The 23,018-nt window shown below is 35.9% G+C and overlaps 1 protein-coding gene across 13 annotated transcripts in view; it reads right to left on the bottom strand.

Annotated features, from left to right (window-relative positions):
• Window positions 1–217: 217 nt before the first annotated feature.
• Window positions 218–23,018, bottom strand: part of PRRC2C (proline rich coiled-coil 2C) — a 98,145-nt gene continuing 75,344 nt past the window's right edge. For 4 of the 13 annotated variants that reach the window (XM_061183103.1, XM_061183104.1, XM_061183106.1 and 1 more), the window contains exons 23-35: window positions 22,811–22,903; window positions 19,640–19,741; window positions 16,010–16,211; window positions 13,589–13,792; window positions 11,590–11,702; window positions 11,199–11,335; window positions 7,873–8,104; window positions 7,530–7,652; window positions 6,209–6,427; window positions 5,766–5,869; window positions 5,248–5,374; window positions 4,163–4,399; window positions 218–2,120 (exon numbers count right to left, since the gene is read on the bottom strand). In XM_061183103.1, the coding sequence (XP_061039086.1) occupies window positions 1,863–2,120; window positions 4,163–4,399; window positions 5,248–5,374; window positions 5,766–5,869; window positions 6,209–6,427; window positions 7,530–7,652; window positions 7,873–8,104; window positions 11,199–11,335; window positions 11,590–11,702; window positions 13,589–13,792; window positions 16,010–16,211; window positions 19,640–19,741; window positions 22,811–22,903 (2,151 nt within the window). In that variant the 3' untranslated portion in view covers window positions 218–1,862. Of the gene's footprint in view, window positions 2,121–2,575; window positions 2,629–4,162; window positions 4,400–5,247; window positions 5,375–5,765; window positions 5,870–6,208; window positions 6,428–7,529; window positions 7,653–7,872; window positions 8,105–11,198; window positions 11,336–11,589; window positions 11,703–13,588; window positions 13,793–16,009; window positions 16,212–19,639; window positions 19,742–22,810; window positions 22,904–23,018 lie in introns of all 13 variants that reach the window. The other 9 variants (XM_061183107.1, XM_061183105.1, XM_061183113.1 and 6 more) reach the window with 7 other exon arrangements.

The following is a 23,018-nucleotide window of genomic DNA, read 5'->3' on the forward strand; positions in this document are numbered from 1 at the left end:
CATAAACATTATCCTCTAAAACAATCTTTACTTTGATTGAACAAGCTTTATAGTTTTGGAAAGTCAGAAATCAAGTTTTGGGATGATAATTTTTTTCCTAGAGCATAATGTAGTCTTGATCACTCTTTTTGGTATGTGACAAGCCTTCTTGCTTCAGATTTTAGGAGTGGATAAGAAGCTCCAAGACTCATTATTTAGAGAATACTTTATTAGTTTCTGTAATCAAACCCATGTAGATAAGACCTTACATATTTAATACAGTGCGTTACCCCTGTACAAATGGAAAAAATTATGTTTAACGTTTCTAGACCAATATGGCTGTTGATTTCTGTACAATGCCAACCCAACACGGTACAACTGGGATACTTTTCCAAAGTTGACAGCACAGCTAAAGTTTCCAAAAATTCAAATTATATATATATGTATATATATATAGAGATAGATTTATTTATTTATATAAAAAGACCAATAGCAGTATGTTATGCATCAATAGCAGCAACAGCTTTTCCAGGTTCTGCAGTCATCTGAACAAAATTATAGAGACATCCAGCACACTCCATTAAAAAAAAAAAAAAAAAAAGGTAAAAAACAAAACCTCAGAAAACAGCAAATTCTGTTACTGTTGTGGTACCTGGCACCATTTTTTTTTTTTTTAATTAGCTTCTCAATTATCATCTGGAAAGAAAACATTCTAGAATAACGTCATTAAAAACAGATCTGATAAAGCACGGTCACTACTACGTATCATAAAGCAGGTACAAGATATTTTACATTCACAGAGGTATGATACAGTACTGTCCTACATCTATAATACTAGAGGATATAATTAAAAAGGCATTATTTGAGACTTGATTCTACTTTTCCAGCAGAGGGCCCAAAGGATGGTTATAACACAGCTCTGGTACAGAAATGCACCTTCTTAGATAGGATTTCCTTTCTTTAGTGGCACAGTTCTAGGTACTCAATGATCTTCATGAACATCAGCTAAAAACCGTTTTAAAAAATAAACAAAAAACTACTGGATTCATACAAAGATGACTGAGTAGAGGCAAGCAAGATTCAACCTAACTAGTATTTGACCAACTCTGTCGTGTCTGAACGGTAAGAGCTCCACGGAAGAAAGAAGACGCCAAGTAGCACATCAAACCTTTGGGCCACAACCAAAACACAGCATCTTTTCAAACAGAAGCAGTAGCCAAACACTGTCCACCTGGATATGTTCAAGGATGCTGACGTCAATACTTCATCATCTGCTCACTCATTCAGGAAGAAGGGGAGATCAGTTACTGTACTTTGATTGTGTTCAACTCAATCACCACGTTACAAAAATAGCAAGCTGCCATAATAAAAAATAAGGCTTCTCTATCCAGCACCAGTTATCTTCTGTTCTTCACCACCAAGCCTATAAATGCTATAACCATATCCAAAGAACGTAAGCGGAGCAAAGAAACCACATCTGATGTCTTAGCTGGGATCATCGCATTGTTCAGGCTGAGCTATTCCTCTGTGATGTTACTGCCCTCTTATTTCTGGTGTTTCATCTAACCATAAGGATTTTAGTTCTAAATTATATGCACTCAAGGAATGTGTGCACGTATTCGTATATAAATTTCTGACTGAAGATGCATGGCCATCAACAGAGTGCATGTTATATAGTAGGTGCAAGCTGGCAAAGCCTCATTTTTACTGGTGCAGCAGCTGTGTGTCAGTGTAAATTGCTCCTATGTCCCTTGTGCACCTCCAAGCTCTGGACAGGATAATGTCAGAGACCATTTTACCCCTCTGGCTGCTGGCATTATCTGACTTCATCCTCCCTCTTTCCCCTCTCCCTTCCCCCAACCCCCTGCAATAGCCCACAGCCTTTAGGATTTTGTTTCTTCGGTTTTGATTGCCTGAGGTTTGATTGGTCCAGTTCTAACAGGTTTGGTGGCTATGGTGGGTGCAGGGGGCGGCTTTTCTTCTACTTTTTCCTGACAGACACCGGGGGGGTCGGTCAGTGTTTCAGGAGGTTTACTTGAATCACTGTCCACTTTCTGGGCTTTGCCTCCTATCTGTTTGTTCTGTTGCTGTTCAGAGAAGAACCGCTGCGTGGACTGAAGAACCTCTGCTCTCTGCTTTGCCTTAAAAAATGAGAAACAACAACTGAAAATGCTACAGTATTACCAAAGCTTGTCAATCAAGCTCAGTTCAAATTCTTTTACCAATCACAAATCAGTTTTCCCCATGTTGGTTTGGCCCCAAAGTACCTCATTGATCTTTCGGCTTTTAATGGATAGATTTCTTCCTATTTTTCAAAACATTCCATGTGATTTAAAAAAATAATAATAATAAAAAAAAAAATAAAAAGAACAGGACCACCTCCCACCATCTTTTCAAAGTTTGCCCTTTTATCAAATAATAAAATAGAAATTGTTGTTGGTTTGTATCTTTTCTGGAACAAAGCTTATTGATATTAAATTTTATTTAGGGAGCCTGCTTGCAAATTTGAAAACATATATGTAATACTTAAAACTTCTAGTTATCAATATGTGGTCTACAATAAAATGAAAAGGAAGCACTTATATTGTGGCATTACCAACACCTAGGACCAAATGTCTTGTGGCTGAGTCCTCTTCCCACAGCTCTCTTCTGCAGGGGAAGAGCATCAGAAATTAGTAACTACAACTTCACTTGATCACTAAGTTCTGATAGCTCCTACCACATTCTGAGCTGGTAAAATAATTTCCTAGTTTTATTGACTCTGTGCCCCCATAGAATATACTTACGTCAATCTGTAAATTATACCACTGTATAACATACACAGTTAAAACTAAAGTTTCTACACCTCTTGCATATAACAAAAGCCCTTCATGTTCTATAGGTACCTGTACTATATTCAAAGTTCTGAAGCAATTTTCACGAAATCTGTATCCTTCCCCAGCCCATTCATTATTAAGCTCTAATGTCATTTCCAACATGGGGATGTATGAAAATCAAGTGCCAAGAAGGCAAGAGAACTGGAAACCAAGGCCAAATGGTTTCCAAAGATTTCTACACATACTAGTATTTTTAATAGTTATGAATGGATGGAAATCCTAGGCACATAGCCTTAATAAAAGTGGATAACATTTAACAAGCGTTTCACTGCAGGGCAGTCTTTAAATTTGATTACTCAGGATCAGAAACAAGGGATATCCACCCAGAAAGAAACTTTACTCAGTCAACCGAATTTTCTAACAGGATTGTCATAAACATGCTTCTAATTCAGAGTAAAGCATTACTATGGACATTTCCCATTTGAAAGCAGTAAGCTTTTCTTTGTTCTCGTCTGACCTGATATATAAAGTGACAAAATTGGCAAAATTATTAAGACCTCTGAAGTTAAGTCTAGAAACAGAAATAAACTGATTCAGCTAGCTGTACAGGCAGACAGGTAAGGTTTATGCTATAAAAACTGTCCCCACACAGACTCCTAAAGGCACCCTTCTGCATTAGCAAACCTCAAGTTTATCAGCGCCTTTTATCACGAAGGATCCCAAAGTGCTTTTTGAGTTCTTCATCTACAACTACACAATCTGTTGTGGAATATGGCTGCCTCAGGCAGCAGGCAAAAAAAAGGGTATGAAACCAGTCTGAGAAGAAAACTATACTTGGATGACTCATGAAGGAAGAAAAATCAAGATAGGTAACATGCCTCACCCATTCCAGAGTTTTCACATAACCATGATTTATATCTTGGGATGGGGGGATGGGGGTGGGGTGGAAAGGGAGAAAAAAAAAAAAAAAGAAAATGGGGAAGCCTATAATAATTCATATTACTTATTTGCTCTTCCAAAAAATGTGGCAGCTAAACTTATATCTCCCTCAAATATTTATTTTGTAAGTAATTCATTTGGCCACAGAGTTTAAAATGTTAACTTGTTTGCTGACTATTAGCTGCAAAAAACAAAAAACAACAAAAACATTAAAAAAAAAAAAAAAGAAAGAAAAAAGTGTGGGGGGGGTAGGGAGAAAAAAAAGAAATTAAAAAAGGGGGGCGGGGTAGGATGAATAAAAGTAGTTAGTTTGGTTAAGTCTGCTAAGACAATGAATGCCTGGATATGCAGTTATGGGTCCAGAGGCATCTTAAGACATGGTTCAGAGACAGATTCTTGCTCTGTTGGGCTGTTAACACTGTACTAACCTTCATGTCTTGTTCAGCCTTCAACGCAGCCTGGGCCTGATTACCTCTGACTCCAGATAGTGATCCACAAGGACCCCTGGCTACATGTGGCAAACGAGCATGGCTCATGAGGCCTGTGGTCAGCGGAGGAGGCATCTGACTGGCCAGTGCCATTGGTGGCCTCTGAACAGGCGCTGGGAAGGTGTTAGTATGTGGGGCTCTTACCAATGGAGGGACCAGGTTAGGCTGAGAGAGAATCTGAGTGAAAAAAACAAAACATACAACATTGAACTGTTAAAAAAAGAAAAAATTTGCCAACTAGACCAGGTTGGCTTATCCCAGAGTAAATCTGTGCCCATTCTGTCAGTGAAAGGAAGTGTATGGGTTTGTGCCATTCTATTACAAGGACCAAGAACAAATGGGCCATGTTTGGAGAATCTAACAGAAAAATTAGGCAAAGCATGCTATGGCACTTCAGTTGGTTCTAGCATTTCAGCTACAAATTCTGAAGGGGAGACAGAAAGGCTATTAATTAGGATATCTTTAAAAAAAGATATAACTGCAGAAAAGGCACATACCTATACCAAATATAATCTGAAGATAAATGAAAATAATACTAATTCAACAAATATATGAGAGTGCTTATCAATTTTAGTTAGTCCTTCCATATGATTAGCAAAGGGAAGCCAACATTTTTACACATACATTAGAACACCTTTTAGAGTTTCCACCTCAACTACATATAGTTATCTTAAAAAAACAAAAACCAAAACTCCCCCCCGCAACTTTAAAACTAGAAAACGGTAAGCACTGGGACCCTTCTCTGAAAAGTCACCTTCAAAAAGATAAAAGGATCAGGACTGAAATAAACTCTCAGAGCTGTGTGGGGAATCTTTTGACTATATTTCAATTGTCTGCTTTAGAACTATATGGTTACTACTTGTGTCTAGCTAAAAACTGTAGAGAATATATTTGAATGTCATAAATTTACTAAAAACTGTTTCTAAACTGGTTATAATACGGCAAGATTATAAAATCAGAGAATTAGCCAGATTAGCAATCACTTGCAAGTAAATAATACTCATTTCTCACTTATATCTGCCCACCTGGGGTGCAAACTGTGTAGGAAAAGGTTGTGTCATTCTCACAGTGGCAGGGGCTGACTGGAACTGCTTCTGATAGACAATGCTGTTCATTTTGCTGGACTGGCTGTTCGGACTTGTGGAAGTAGCCCTTGGAAAGAAGCCATCACTGGTCAGTACGGTAGTGCCACATAAATGGTGCTGTTAGATTTTTAGAGACATTGCTCTTGGTAGATTCATCATACTTGGTAGTTGATGAAAATTTACCAAGGTGAGTTACCAAACATTATGGTGGTAATGAAGAGACACTGGAGATGCAGATGTGAGAAAGCACACTAGCTAGATTTTCCCTGGGTTAAATTTTTTTTTTCTTAAAATAGAGTATAGCAAATACGTTCTTGATAATTTAATAGCTTAACATTTTGGTAAAACTATCAGAATGTCTTATACTTACTATAGGAAAAGTGGCATTAAGTATCTAACAAACAAATGGTGCTCAGTTATTCGGATATTCTCTAAGCAAATGTAAAGGCCCATTTTACCGGAAAGGACTAGACGTTGGTGTGGTGCTTCTACCGCTGATCGGAGGTGTGCCTGGTTTTATATCAATGCCACTTCCAAAGGCTTTTAGTTCCATTTCAGACATCTGAGAAAGAGCATAAAGTAAACTTAACATTTCTGCAATTCCATAAACTAAAGTGCTGTGTTTAGTATTCTATATATGATAGCTTCATCTGGCAAAGGGCAAAGAACCTTAGTACAAAATTCCTCCACAAAATTTATGAATTCTTTGTTATTAGGTAAAAACCAGAGGGGACCAAACACATTAACAGAGAGTAGATAAAAAGTAAGTATAATGAGTTTGACATTTCTTGGAGGGTGGTAAAAACTGATGCATTTTATTTTTATAGACTACACAGATGCATATATCTAAACTCATGGCCTTAAATTCTCAAAGAAACTGCGTAAATTTCTCTTCACTTACTTTTCCTGTGGTTGCGATCATGCTATGCTGTGTTCCAGCAGGGATTAATCCCCTGAAAGGCTGGCTTACTTGTGCAGGACGACTCATGCTCTGGGCCTGTGCTTGTGGGGTGGTATGCTGTAACGGGGGCTGAAGAGTCTGAGGCAGAGCAATTAAAGGCTGCCCGGTGGATCCAAAATTAGGCAAGGAAAGCTGGGAGGCTGGTAAAGGTACTGTAACCTAGAAAACAAGCAAACAGAAACTGTAACAATTTGCTTAGACCTGTTGTATGTATATCCCTTTTACTATATATTATACATGACTCTTCAAATACTTTTGAGTAAGGTTTTAAACAGAATACTTCAATCTATTAATACATTTCACATATAAATATTTTGCTTAGTGACTATCTCCATTCTTTTATTAAATGTGCAACAATAAAACAGATTAGCAGTAGAGAAGCTATACATATAAAATAATTATGACTATCTTTGAATTAATCCATAGTACATGCCTAATAACCACAAAATACAATAAAATCATGAATATACAATTTAAGAAAGCAGTTACAACTTTCATTTTTATAATAGACATTTTTATACTGTTTTCAGGTGTGGTCAAAATGAGCTTTGACAAAAAAATAGTCTTTCAGTTTTCATACAAATAATATTTAACTTGAATGTCAATATGGTGATATTTTTTGAATTCTCACCCCCTAAAATACCCACCAAAAATAGTTATGAGAAAATGACTAATGGCTTGCCTCTCTCCTCCAGCCCTCCACCAACTTTCAAAGAGTAAGCTGATTAATGACATTGCCAGAGGAGATAGTTTCATAAAAATATACATTTTTCACTGAAAATTATTACATTCATATACTTAAGAAATGTGTTTGTCATTTTTACTCTGTCATAACTCTGCAACCCAGTCCTATGTATTATATTAACCGGTGTGGTGGTCTTCAGGGTCTTACTTCACCTCTAGCATGAATGGGTAAAGCATTTATCACACTTACATGTAACTGCATATCCTGGACAATGGTTTTCAAATTTTTACATGTGTGGAATCTTTTGTTAAAATAAATGATTACCCAGAAATCCATTTTAAAAAGAGGTAAAAAGCATAACGGATTGAAGTGGGGGTGAGAAGAGGGGTGGTATAGGACTGAAACATGTCCCACTACTAGTGGACCCCATGGAATTCCTAGACACCTCAGAGAGAAGTCTGAAACCACTGCACCACCTCCCCATCTTGGTTCTATTTAAATTCCCCAACAATAACAAAAGCAACAGCAACAGCAGCAACAACAACAATAATAGTAAAGAAAATTGAGGAAATTTACCATGCCATAGTTTACCTGCTGGAGAGCACTTGGTGACTGGGCAGTGTTATAAAAATTTGTCTGACCAGGCTGTTGTACTTGTCCAGAATAAAGATTTGAAGCCTGGGTAAGATTCGCTCTAGCCTAGAAAATATTTTGTAAGAAGTAAGATTGAAATATTTTTCAATTCAGATATCAAGATCATGACTTCAAAGTAATCTCTAAGAATTTTAGCATTAGATAGAAAGGAAGATCTTGTTTTTTCCACTGCGTCATTTAACATTTTTTCTTTCAAAACTGTTTTCTTAAATAATTTGCTGCATAGGAATACAAAGACAGTGCATGATTCTAGCTCCTGCCTTACCTGGAGAAGATGTGTATCAATCAGTTGGGAACCCCCTAGTCCTGATGCCTGACCCAGCTGATGTTCATACAGTATAGGAATAGGCTGAGTATTTGAAGTTTGCTGAAAGGCAAGACCCGACTGTGCCTTGGCAAGTTCCTGGTGTTGGACAGCTGGGAAGTTGTGGATGGCAGTACCAGAAAGTACCACAGATGGCTGGGATAGACTGCTTTGCATGAAGGCTGGCTGAGATCTACAGAAGTATTAAAGAGAAAAGGCTTGTGTTAGAAGTTAATTCTATCTGGAATCTTAAGAATGAGTATCTCAAATGACCAAATACTCTAATCAGCACAATTAAAGACGCAGAGTGTGTCTAAAGCACTTGTTTCAAGATTTAGAGCCCTGTATACAGCAAAGCTCCCCATGTAAAAGTTCTGGGAAAAGTCTTGCTCTTCCTGAGGAAATGGTAAGATTTCCTTCTCTTTAACAATGAGAATAATTCTCTTTTCATGTGCTCATTAGCCAGCTCAGAACCAAATCTGCTGTTTTTCTCTTTGGTATTGACATTCTATTCAAATTTATAGCACCAATAGCTCTGACTTCCGTTATTTGTATTTCATTACTTCCACATACATGTGTGTATATATACATATATACATACACATACATGTATATGTATTTTTCCTCTAAGAGGTCTCAAGACCTCTATGGAATGAAGCAGAGTAGTAGTTAGCAACAGGATTACCCACAAAATTTTGCTTTGTTAATTGAGGTATAAGGGACTTATAACATAACACTAGTTCCGGGTGTACAACATAATGATTTGGTATTTGTATATATGCAAAATGATCACCACAATGAGTCTAGTTAACATCTGTCACCACACAGTTACACATTTTTTTTTTTCCTTGTGATGAGAACTTTTTAAGATCTATTCTCTTAGCAATGTTCAAATATGCAACACAGTATTATGGTCAAAGGGTATAAACCTCCCATTATAAAATAAGTCATGGGGATGTAATGTACAGCACGGTGACTATAGTTACTAATACTGTACTACACATCTGAAAGGTTTTTAAAAAAATACAATGCTGAAATCTAACCTCAGACGGCCCTATTATTTCTGGGATGGAGGTGTCCAATCTTTACACATGCAACAGGAACAAAACCCATTAAGCAGGAGCACTAGTCTAGGGTCACAAGTAATCTTTACAATGTCCACTTATAATCTGTTTCAAATATAAAATGTAAAACATAAGCATACTGTTAAAACTACCCCGGTCCTGGCAGAAATTAATTCAAGGATTCCCTGTTAATAAACACTATGCTAGTTAGGTTCAGAACAAGAAACAGCAGAATGATGCGGTAGGGATACAAACAACTACTTTCAAAGTTGAAACTGGTGCCTTTCAAGTAGCCATTTGCCACAATTACATATACAGCTTATATTTCTATTGAACAGGTCTGGTCTTAAAAAGTACATCTTCCAAGGCAATTGTTAAAATGGGGGTTACAAATACAGAATTGCATTGCTAATCCATCTCCCATAGCTATGGAAGATATTACTAATTAATTACTGAACTCTTTTTAACAGAGCTGAAAAGTTGCAAACTTTTCAACAATGTTTCAAACAGCCAGTACCAATTAAAAGGAGATTGGTTTTGAGATTAAATCTATTTGCTATTTCTAAATCTACTGGTATTAAAATTTTAATTTTTACCACAAATTTCAAGATAACCTCAAATTTAATAACATGAAAGAGACTGCCTGTAATTCCAGTCGGGGTAAATAATTTTACTTGTAGTGAGAGAGAATTTCTTGGAATAACCAAACCAAACTGTCATACCATACCATTACTCTGGTATGACGGAGTAATACCAGAAAATAAAACATACTATATAATTATACAGATGTACTAAATTCTACTTAATAATCTTTAATAAAAAACAAAAGTGAGAGCCACATTTATTAAGTTTACTAATAACTCTGTTCCTTTGAGAAAGTTTGATTAGCTGAGCCTAGCTTCTTCAGGAGTAAAACGTGATCTGAAAGAAATGAGCTGTATCAATTGATGCCAAGTTTAATCTATAAAGTACGGACATTCTACCTGAACCACTTAAAAAGCAAATTTCTAAAAGGAAATGCCTAGTTTTGCAACCTTCTTTACAGTAAATGTCCTGAAAGGAATTTTTTTTCTTTTTTTTTAAAAAAAATATTTATTTACTTATATATTTATTTGGTTGCACCAGGTCTTAGTTGTGGGAGGCGGGCTCCTTATTTGCAGCTCACGGGCTCCTTAGTTGCAGCAGGCGGGCTCCTTAAGTTGTGGCATGCGAACTCTTAGTTGCAGCATGCATGTGGGATCTAGCTCCCTGACCAGGGATCGAACCCGGGCCCGTGCGTTGGGAGCGTGGAGTCTTATCCACTGCGCCACCAGGGAAGTCCCTTATTTTTCTTTTTGACTGTTTAGGGCCATTACCATGAGTGTATCAATGACAGGTATACCATGATGATGACTGAGTTATGCCATGATCACTGCTGTCATTCAACTCTTACCCCACCCTTCCACTCTCATTAAGTTGGAGATGAGAGACACCTGGGTTAAATCCAGGCTCTGCCACTTATTTGCAGTGTTAACATTAGGATAAAATACCAAAGAACCCAAAAACAAAACAAAAAAACCCCCCACAACTTCTTCGAATGTCAAATGGGGATGACTTAATCTACCTTATATGGTTTTGTGAAAATTAAATAAGTTAGTGTATGTAAAGGGCTGAATATCATATATAAAGAAGTTCAATAAAGATCAGTTTTCATTACTTGCTTAACTGCAAAGATAACTTACAGTAGTGAATCTTTCAAAAGAATGGTTTCTTCTACACTACAGAGCATCACCACTCATCACCACTACTTCTATTCCTTGTTTGACACTCTACTCTCTCGCTTTTATTATATTCCACCCTGGCCTCTGCCCCCTTACATACTGTAATGTCATCTGCCATGCCTCAGCTCTTACACAGAGCAGGCCTGGATTTAGAGTTGTTAGCAGCGAGATGGCACTCAAACTTTCAGGTCCTTTAGCAGCCATTTTCTGTGATTTCTAATTGTTATAGGACTGCTGTTAGCCTCTTCTTCAAGACGCTCTGAGGCTTCACTTTGTTCAATGAAGACTGACAGAAATTACCAGAGGCTGAAGTTCATGACACATACTCAACATAATTATTTAATGTAGTTTATAAGAGGGTCATCGTGTTTTGGAGGGGAAGGAGGGAGTAGAAAGGATATGGCAAGAAGGCTCAGCAATTACACTGTTTCCAACATCACATACATAATTTTAAAGCTTTTACCTATATGGTTGAAGTGAAGAACTGAATAGTTCCTGAGCCTGGGAAACAGCAGGTCCAGCACCCAAACTTAGCTGGGCTTGATGCTGCCCTTGCAGTGGTGCATAAATAGGGATTGGAATCTGCTGAACTGAAGTTGGCTGCAATGCAATGAAAAAACAATATATGAACGCCATATACACAAATGACAACACCTGGAAAATAAAAATTTGAGATATGAAACAAAAGATTAATGCTATGTATCAGTTCCTTTTAAAAACAAAACCAAATGTAAACATCTAAAATTTCTTTTCAATCCATTACTAGTTCTACATTGAGCCCCCAAATACTATCACATCACACCACAAAAACGCAAAGAAACAAATATAGAATGGAAGAAGCCTGTGATACTTACCTGAGAGAGACCTGGTTGGAAGCCTTGTTGCTGAGCCAAGGATGGTGGAGCCAACCGTGCATGTTGGGTATTGAATAAATGACTTGTGTCCATATAGAAAGCTGGGATTTGAGCTACAGATTGGCAGGAAAAACAAGCAGTAATGAGTGTCTAAGTTTCAGAATTTTCCAAACAGTAACAAAAAACCCAAAAAGCAGATTTCAAATAAAGTGAGCCCTCTGAAAATTAATACAGCCAAGGAAAAACTAGAAATGTGAAAAGATACAAATGCAAAAAGATGTAAAACTTCTTTCAGACAGGTATATGCAAATTAAAACAATGAAACTCTAGAACGTGTGAAGGTTGACGAAAATAGACACTCTCATACACTGCCACTGGAGTATAAACTAGTAAAATTTTACATAATCCACTAAAATTGAAAATGAACCTACCTGTTTACCAGCAAATCCACTCCAATTTTAAATCTACCAACTAGAATTTAGGAAAATATTTCATAAGAATTGACATTTAATAATTGAAAGAATCTGGTATAGATTCTTAACAGATTTCTTCTCTATGTTTATACTCACTACTTTGTATTACGCTGTTTCTATATAATAGTATGTTTGGGAGAACTTCCCATGTTGTTTTTAATTTATTATCATTATAAACAATACTGCAATGAATGAACACCCTGATACATATATCTCTGATTAATAAGTAGGTTTACCTGTACAATAATATTCCCAACTATGAAACTGCTACTACAGTGACTATGTATAACACATAAAATATTCTGAGATACTTTTCTAAAAGAATTCTGCCCATTTATATGCTCACTAGCAATGTACTTTTAAGAGCCTATTAATAATACCTGTGGATCCTTATAGATAGTAGGTATTAAATATGCTGGGTATTATCAATCTTCCTAATATTTCCCACATGGAAAGACAAAAAATAGCCTCACTGTCCTTTTACTTTGAATTTAAATCATTAGTGAGCTCGAATATTTTTCAAATGCTTATTTACTATTTAACTCAGATTAACATTGTGACATTTAGTAGGACAAGTTACCCCCCGCCAATAAATAATTTTTTCTCTTCTTTGTTGTTCTTAGGTTTATTCTTCCTCAAGAACTTTATCATCAATTTGTCAGGTTTCAGATAACAAACTCCGGTTATCTGTAGAGGGTTGGTTCTAGGACCACCCCCCAGATACCAAAACCTGCAAATGTAAAATGGGGTATATCATTTGCATATAACCTAAGCACATCCTCTCATATACTTTATTTATTTTTTTAAAATTATTTCCAATTTGTTTATTTATTTATTTTTGGCTGCACTGGGTCTTTGTTGCTGCGCGCAGGCTTTCTCTAGTTGCAGCGAGCAGGGGCTACTCTTCGTTGCGATGCACGGGCTTCTCATTGCAGTGGCTTCTCTTGTTGCGGAGCACGGGTCCTAGGCACGCGGGCTCTAGAGCGCAGGCTCAGTAGCTGTGGCACACGGGCTTAGTTGTTCCGTGGCATGTGGGATCCTGCTGGACCAGGGCTCAAACCCATGTCCCCTGCGTTGGCAGGCGGATTCTTAACCACTGCGCCACCAGGGAGGTCCCCTCTCATATACTTTAAATCATCTCTAGATTACTTATAATACCTAATACAATGTAAATGTTATGTAAATAGTTACCTGTGTGCAGAAAATACAAGTTTTGTTTTTTGGAACTTTGTGAACATTTTTTTCGAATTACTTTCAATCCACAGTTGGTTAAATCGTAGACTCGGAATCCATGGATATAGACTGTACTGGACACTAATATGTCTACTATAAATGTAACATATGTGTAAGAAACAATTGCCACGAACCCCAGAATGCTTGTCAAGGAGAGACAACATTCAATTCTATGAGGAAACAAATTTGCAAAGCAGATCAAAAAATATTTAAACTTGAAAGGTAAGGGAAGAGAGAAAAAAAAGCATTAAAACGTCTTCATTTTCTAAATTCCTTATACTCAAACATCTTACCTGCTGCAGACTGAGACACATAGACTTGTGGACTCTGTTGCTGCTGGGCAATAAGCGAAGGCATACAGCTTAACTGCGAAAAATGACTTGCAGAAGGCAGGCTGCTTGTCTGTAATTGTTGGGGTTTCACTTTACAAATATTAGGAGGGTCTGATGTGGTTGTAGATTTTGTACTTAAAGAAGAGGTAGTATATGTACCAGCTCCTACATTCGGGAGAGGGATAAAATAAGGGGGAAATGTAGCATATTTTAAAGTACCACTGTTGTTCACAGTAAACTCAAGCACCAACCAGAAACTGGAAAATTAATATTTATGTCCACTATGTACTTATTAGGCACTTATATACGGTACCTCAGACCAAAAGTGGGTATGAGGGGCTTGTAAAAGGAAGACACATCTATCAGATGCAAATAAGACTATAAAATCTGGAGAAATATAAATAGAAAATTAAAATGAGGAGAAAATTTAAAAATAAACTCACAAAATAAGGAGGCTGAGAGCCTACAACATTGTTATAGTTTAGCCTCAAACTAATATTTAGTTTTTTAATCATCACAAAGGATAATCAAGAGCTTCATTCATTTATGGTGAGGCATAAATATTAGCACATAAATGGGCCTTGAGAGATCACAATTGCTCCTAAAAAGTCACATAAACTTAAGGTTAGACTTTTTTTCCTCTTTCTGGCAAAATACCTTAAGGATAATCTTTAGAACGTCAGTTATTTATAAATAAATATTTGAACATCTATTAAAGGCCAGGCATAGACATAAAAACACAGAAGGATAAAGTGTCTTAAGAATAATTATTAATGTAATACAAAAATTTAATGTAAATTGCTCCGAAAAAGTCATATAAACTTAAGACTATTCCTGTCTCTCCCTGTATATATACCAGCAAAAACTGGTATTTAGTAATACGTTAAAAACAAGACAAATTATTAATAATACTTGAGCAAATGACAATATAGGTATTTGATTCAAAAGTGTGATGTAGTAGTTATTATTTTCAGATATCAAATGATGTTCTAAGAGAGGACCAAGACTGAGGTACCTCTGTTCTTGCACTTGAATCTCTACCAGTAGGATGACTAGCCAAGAAGGTCCTTGTTAAAAATTTATCCTAGTTGAGGGGAATGTGGGGAAACTAGACCCAGAGGAAAGGAAGTAGTTGGGTTCCAAAGAAAAAACTAGGAACCTCCCCAGTCCCTATATTTCCTAATCTTCCTACCATACTCTCCTCCTGCTTCCTTTATAGCCTCACCCCCTATCCACCCAAGTAGTCTGGGGCCCAAGCTGGTAAGCATAATGAAGATGCCTTGGAAATGGGTGATGGCGAGTGCCTGAAAGGGTTTAAAGAGGGAAGAAGTACAGTTGGAATACTCTCTTTGATTTGAATATCTGGGCTTGTCTTAATACATATATCTGATTCCAGATAGTGTCAAAATAACTATAGTACAACCTCAGTCCTTTTGGTGCTTAAAAGTAGCACAGAAAGCCAGAATACTGAAAATCATTACTGCAATCATTAAATGAGAACTAGCCAAAGCAAGTAAATTCTGTGCTGTATATATTTTACATGTATTGGAAAGGAGTTTCCGACTGTTTTGGAAACATTAGAGAGTATTAGGAAAGCTTAAAACGAATTTCTATTTTCAGTAGAAGAAACATGGTTATACATATGGTAAAAGGGTATACCTTCTTAGAGTCAAATATTTCAGAAATATCTCTGGTTCTTTAAGGATGATAAAGCCCCATATGAGATATAGTTCAATGAAAGGATTACACACTAGTGAAACATTTAAGAAAGAAAAACACCTTCTAACTTGGGATGCTGATGGACTCTACTTTAAAACAAACAAACAAACAAACAAACAAAAAACCCCAAAACTAATGGATATCATTTACTCAAATAACACAGACTGGAAATTCTCTACCCGTAACTCTTCCCCAGAAAACATGTTAAACCAACAGACTTAGGCCAAGAGCTCCTTCAAATGAGATACAGATCACACAAAACTTAAAAGCTTTGTGATTTTGTGTTATTTCCAAGTTGGTCTAATTAGCTCTATGAGTTAAATAATAAAAATTAAAAGGTGAAATTTATAGAAAAATTTAGAGGAACAAGACAGAAAATCTCCCACCGATTCCTTATCCGTATCTGTATTGGGAGTTGGGGTGGGAAGAAGAGAGGGTCAAGCGAAGTATTTTAGTAAGCCATCATTAAATATTTGCCAAATTAAAATTGGGAGAGGGCAAGAGAGGGGAGGGAGGCAAGAAATTTATAAACCAGCTGATAATTATCTCATGTGCAATCTTCTGTCTTTTACAAATAATACTTTGGGGGATAGTAAACAGAAAAAGATCATAAGAAACTTTAAATAATTTAAGATATTTAAAGAAAAGGTACAAGACTTCTACCTGATAGTGAAGTTGTGGGAGTGACTGAAGCAACAGGAATCTGAGGCATCGATGCACTTGAGAATGAATTGTAATTAGCAGTGCTTGGTCCACTGGCACTACTGCTGACTCCACTTGCGATTGGAGGTGCTGTGGAAGTTACTGGAGATCCCTTTTCCCTAACATTTGGAGAATTTTCCCATGCCTTACGTGCAGACTCCATCTGCAACCAAATGAACATTTTTTAAAGCCAAAAAAAAAAAAAAAAGAAAGAAAATCACTATGCTAACAGAACACATATATAAACAAATATATACACATAAATGTGTTCCAACTATAACCTTTCAAAAACCACATATATAGATTAGGACCATAAGGCTTTCAAAGCTTTCACTTTCTCCTTTATCTCCACTCCTTTACTCAAATTGGAGGCAGTGGGCTTTAATTATGTCTCTATAGAGAGCTTGTTGAAGGCTTTGGCAAACAGGTCAGTGAACTATAGTCACAGCTCTTGTATCATCTAAACATGAGTCCCTATTCCTACCAGTGAATAAGGAAATGGAAATACCAAGTCCCTTTAGGACTGACTTAAGGCTCTGATTCTAGTAGGAAAGACACTAAAGGCCCTCCATTAAATATCCATTCTCTCCAGTCTTTCTTTTTAAACCAACAGTTCTCAAATGGCAAGCGACAGGTACCTTTTGTTTGGCTGTTTTATGCTCACAGTGTTTTAAAAGGCAGTGTAACCAGACAGGTTTTAGGCTTGGGTACAGTAGAAACACTTCTTGTTTCACCTCCAGACCCTATCAAGCATTTCGGGTTCTGACTGCCACCATTTGTATTTGTGGCTGCTGGTTTTACCTGTAGGCTTAGTTTAATCTATCTAGAGCTGTTCAACAGATAGACAAATGCAAGCCACATATAATTTTAAATTTTCTAGTAGCCACACTTTAAAAAATAAAAATAAAGAGGTAAAACTAATTTTGGTAACATATTTTTATTCAACCCAATATATCTACAATAATATTAAAACCTATAATCAATACAAAAATTGAGATGCTTAATTAAAAAAATTAACATTTCAGATCCAGCATCTATTTAATTTTAAACTTACAGCACACACCTCAACTTGGATTAGCCACATTCAAGTGCTCAATAACTACATGTGGCTTGTGGATACTGAACTGGAGAGCACAGATGTAGATCCTCAACTATCCTGAGGCTCCTTGAACAGGAAAGGAACAGATAGAGAGATTCTGAAGTTTTTAGTTCTACTAGTCAAAATACTGAGCTGAGAGGAAAAAATCTAAGATAACCTATAAAATTCAGCTGCAATGACTTACACCAGGGTACTTTTCACAAATAAGATTTTAAAATACCACTGTTGGGAAGTTTGTAGGTCTCTGAAGTACCAACTTTAAAAATTTCAACCTGATTTTAAGTATTTGAGAAATATCACATATCTCCCTACTTTCCTGTTAAAACACACACTATATATAATATAACCTTTTCTTGATGGCTAATATCATTACTACAAACTCAAAACACAGGACACTTTTAGGTTTGCTTGACTCTTTTCCTTTTCCTCACAATCACCTTGCTGGTTTCAAATGTATTTTATTTTAAAACAAAACTCTTAGAGGGTAAGAAACAAAAACAAAAACCCCCCACACCACCACTTAGCAAGATAGACAAAATGCAATTTGCTTGTACTATCTGAGATTTTATAGCTTAGAGCAATGTTATAGACTACAATGCCTTTTACAACCAGTTTTGTTGTATGGGAAATGCATAAATTATAGGTTATCAATCTTACATAATACTTAAGCCACATACATTGGTTTCATTTCATTTCTTAAGCAGCAAGAAAATTTAGATTCTAATTTTGGAAATTCAAGGAAACTAAGAAGTATAATTACTTAACTATATTCATTTTTCCTTTTGGCAAGTATACTGTTGACAATACCCATATAATAGAAATATCCATACTTTATAAATTACTCAAATAAAGAAAGGTGTCCAAAAAAAAGTAAAAATAGATAATTGACAAGGACCTACTGTATAGCACAGGGAACTCTACTCAACATTCTGTAATAACCTATATGGGAAAAGAATCTGAAAAAGAATGGATATATGTATAGGTATAACTGAATCACTTTGCTCTACACCCAAAACTAACAAAACATTGTAAATCAACTATACTCCAATATAAAATAAAAATTAAATTAAAAAAAAGTAAAAATAAACCAGAAAAAGTCTTAAGCTAATACAATTTAATTTAAATTTACTTTAATCCAAATGTATATTATTTCTTTTTGGGGTGTTAAAAACATTAAGTGAAAGGCAATGTGGAAGGGCTTTCTGAAGAATCAACAACTGGCCTGAAGAATAATTAATGATGATATTGTATTTGCTTATGCAAAATGAGACTACTGCCTTAAGCAGAATAATGGTAAAAACCACATGTAAGATATAGTATGAAACACAGGTTAAGACTCATTCAGGTGGAAAAACAGCAAAAAAGGCTGAGTAGGAACTGGCAGTAAACAGTAAGTACTGGGTAAAGATGGAGATGACACAAAGCAGAAGCGGTTGTCTTGTAAAATTTTATAGTCTCAAACTTGTATTTAAGCAGCTTCTTAAAAAGAAGTTGGGGGTATTAAAAAAAATAGTTGGGAGGGGCAAGGGGACAAGTGGTCAGGAGGCTGGAGAATCAAATAGAAAGAGTCTAGAAATAAACACTGGTCACATTATAAAAAAAACTTAGTTACTCCCTCTCCTGAAGATCATCAAAAAGATTCACTGGCAACCAGTGTAGCATTAGAAAGCCCTGCTACAGTAGAGGATAAATACTTGCCCAGGTTATAAAACTAAACAAACAGCACCAAAGAGATAAATAAATGCAGTTAAAAAAAAAAAATCCTCACTTAATTCCACATCTGTATTTTTTAACCACTGACTACTCTTGAGGTGAACAACTGATTTAAAATACTCTCAAATAACTCAATTGTAAAAAAAAGTATTAGTAACATAGCTCAAAATTATAAGCATAATAGGAGATTAAAAAAAAAAAAAAAAAGCCTAAACTTCTTGACATCAAAAAGCATGTGTTGTGTAAAATCTCTTTTGGACCGTTACTCAAAAATTATCCAACAAAAATCAAATCAAAATCACTTGTATTAATCAATTACATCTTCATAAAATACTCTTAATTACTACATTGTATTCATTCAATTCACACATGACTTAGAGGAAAGACAGAAAATTAGCATTCTTACCATTACCAGTACTTAGGACAAAAAAACATGCAACACCAAGTTAGTTGTTTTCAACACAACTAATGTATCCAATAATTATTAAGATCTCTAAGAGGAACTCAGTACAAACATGAAATATAAAATGCTCTCCTGTACTTTTAAGACAAAATTCACAAGCATAATACGCCTCACTTTAAATATGAGGATATCAAGTCACTGCTATGTGGTATTAGAAACTAATAAAATTTTAAGGTATAATTTGACATCACTCCATTTCTTCAGCTTAGTGTTGCTGCTTTTCACACAAAACTAGTAAAAATACCAAGAGTATTGTTAACTTATGTCCCCTTGCATGCAATAATCAAGGACCTTTAGAGATGGATGTCGTACATACCTTGAAGGTGAGGCTGAAAGTAGTGGGAGGAACTGAAGTTAGGCTGGAGCTCTGTTGTATAGTCTCCCTCTTAGGGAGAGGGAGGCTGTTGGGCAGGGGCACCTGAAAAGGTAGGCAACACATATTACAATCTAAGTCTGCTACAAAAGCCCCATTAAAGATAATGCTAATGTATTCTAAGGTTATTTTCATCAGAGCCAAGAGGAATATTTGACTGCTTAGTTCCACTGCATTTATAGTAACTGATAATTCTGGACATCTTAGATAAAACTTCTGAGAAGAAATACTGTCTGCTTATTTATGCATAAATTGACAGAAAAAGAATCTGTCACAAACATAAGGTAAAAACTCAAAGGTCATGCTTCCTATATTTTAATGTATATACAAAACACCTGGGGGTGTTGTTAAATGCAGATTCTGATTCACTTGGCCCGGGGAAGGCCTGAAATTCTGCCTTTCAAACAAGCTCCCAGGTGATGCTGATGCTACTGGTCCCTGGACCATACGCTGTATAGCAAAGCTCTAAGTAATATAATTTCCACCATTTACAGGACCCACAGGTTCTATGAGAAGCATTTAACATGGTAGGGTAAGTATAAGAAATTATTCTCTTTACAGCAATCTAATCAACTTATAAATAGATTCAAGAACAAAAGTAATGTTGGGAGGAAAATATATAGTGTCACCCCCACCTCGTTACACTAACCAAATTGCTTTGCTATAGTAAGACATGATTATGGCAAGTACTGTTAGAAACCTGAAGATGCTAGAAATTCACTACTCGTATCTCTTTTTTTCCTCTAAGTCTCTGGATCTTGAGATTTTATTATGTACTACTATATGATTAATTTGTACTACTACATGATGGTTCAGTCAGTTGTTTAAACACAATGACTGAGATGTTGGGGGCGAGTTTAAGATAATCACTTTGTGGTACTACGGACAATCTAATGGAGATTATTTTATAAATCTTTAAAATAGCTGTGCCATAATAATCAAAAACACCACCTGCATTTAAACCTTCAAGACATTCAAGATTCAAAACAATTGTAATATTAGGTACTACAACCAATAAATATCAGCTAAGATCCTTAAAAAGTGCGTTAAGCCTCAATAAGGGAAATAAGGCTTTTTTTCAGTTTAATTTTTATTTTTAATTTTTTGGCCACGCCAGACGGCTTGTGGGATCCTACTTCCCTGACCAGGGATCAAACCCGTGCTCCCTGCAGTGGAAGTGCAGAGTCCCAACCACTGGACCACCAGGGAATTCCCCAGTTTAATTTTTAAAAAGACAAAAGCTCTATGCATAAAATGGAGCCTCCAGACTAATGAATGAGAAAGGGACATTTCAAAAGGTCCTAAAATTTTTTCCCATGTAGGACGTTTGTTTTTAACACTATGTTAAGCTCAGAATCACCACCACACTCGGCACAAATAAGCAACACTGTGAAACCATTCCAAACTGATGACCTTTTATAATGCTCCCTGACCCAAACTGATCTTGTTTTCAAACATACTCTGGATACACTGCTAAAAATCAAATATAGACTATTTACTTAAACACAAGACTGGGCATCTTCCCCTCAGTAGTCCTCTGTGTACAAGTCACTATGTTAATCAGCCTTGCAGATTAGACAGAAACCATTAAAATGCTCATATGGATATTTTCAATGAGTTTTAAGAATAATGATCTTCCCTTCCATATTCATATTTTATAAATTATATTTTTAGAAAAGAGTAGTTTGGCAGAAAGCATCATATACTTTCTGGAAAAGGTAACATACTCTACATTTTTCTAAAGTGAGAAAAGACAGCATGATTCAAGTATAATTAAACCTTATTGAAATGTTACTAATTCAGTATTTGAGAATCCATGTAGTGACATCAGGAAGTAAATTGAAAGTCTTTCTGCCCTTCCCAAGTTTTCTATTACTTCCTATAAGAAGTTAAATAAACCTGTCTCCAAAAGGTCAGGGGAAGAGGATTTGGCATATGAAGTGAAGCTTTATAACATAAGTTGGACAAATTACATTAATCAGCTCCAAAAGTGTTCTCTTATCACAAAGAGAAAATGTGTGTCTTCCTCCTTTCTCTTTTTCCTTCAGCTGGACTACAAAAGTTGGATTAAATGATCTCTAATGCATCTCACCTAAAAGTCTATATACCTGATGCTAGAGAGAAAAACAGAAAACATGGGAAAGACATTGTAATAAAAGATAATTGAGATTTTTATTCTAAAATGATAGAGTTAAAGCTTTTTAAGAGATCTTTAAATATATCTGTAAAGGTTATTTTTTTAAAAGAAGCCTTTGTTTAATATAGAAGGCTATATTTAAAAAAGAGACCAGATGACCGAATTTCCACCATACCTGCTCTCCAAAACAAGAGCCATACATGTAACTTCTAAAATGCTCTTCTTCTTCCATGGGAGGTTACCTAACTTTTTTTTGGCTCACAATTTTTCACCTGTCAGTTAGTGAACTAGGCAAAATACTGGACTGTACTGATTTTTAACAGAGTCTTGAATTATAACACGGTTGCTTTGGGATGCTAGAGCCAAATTTACATAACTTACTGTCATCTTTTAACACATTTTTGAACGGAGACGTATTACGGCCACAGGCATTAGTTTCTGCAAAAATCCCCTGGTCAATAATGTGTTAATAGAGCATTTAAGGCTTTATGAAGATATACATTATAGCTCAATCTTCACAAGAGGAATGAAGTTGTTAAGGTCCAGTATAATTTTTTAAATTCAAAAAGAAACACATAAATCTTTGGTAATAATCTGTCTTTTTAAGTGAATGACCTTTCACTGCATTATAAAAAGGTGTCATTTAAGAACAAAATTACCAACCAAATAAATGCTGAATCTGTAGAATGTGAAAGCTAAGAACAAAAATTCTTACCAAACCAGGTTAATAGGATTAGTACTTACGAAACCAAGCCTAAGCATCACAAGCCTGGATATTAAACATAAAGCTGATGACTTTCAGGGGAAAAACAACTCAGCTTTGACTATTTCCCCTAATTATATTACAGTGCTCCTAAATACAAACTTACTATCAACTTTTTCCCTGAGAAGAGTTAAATACTGGTCATAAAGTGTGTATTAGATAACAATAGCCAGGTCCCTATCCAAACTTGCGACATCTCAGGTTGATTACTTACATTATTAACCAAAGTATCCTCCATCTTTGCATTATTAGTAGCCACAGTGTTAGGCAGAGAGGAAGAAGGTGTAGTATAGTCTGTTACAGACTCCTGTGGAGTGGTAATAGAAAAAAATACGTTTTAAACTGAATTAAAGAGTCACTTTCTAATAACAGCCTAACAGTTGTAAAGTTGTTTTGGAAGAAAGCAGGAGAGGAGAGCAGAC

Source organism: Eubalaena glacialis, chromosome 3 (genome assembly GCF_028564815.1).
Source record: "Eubalaena glacialis isolate mEubGla1 chromosome 3, mEubGla1.1.hap2.+ XY, whole genome shotgun sequence".
Taxonomy (NCBI): Eukaryota; Metazoa; Chordata; class Mammalia; order Artiodactyla; family Balaenidae; genus Eubalaena; species Eubalaena glacialis.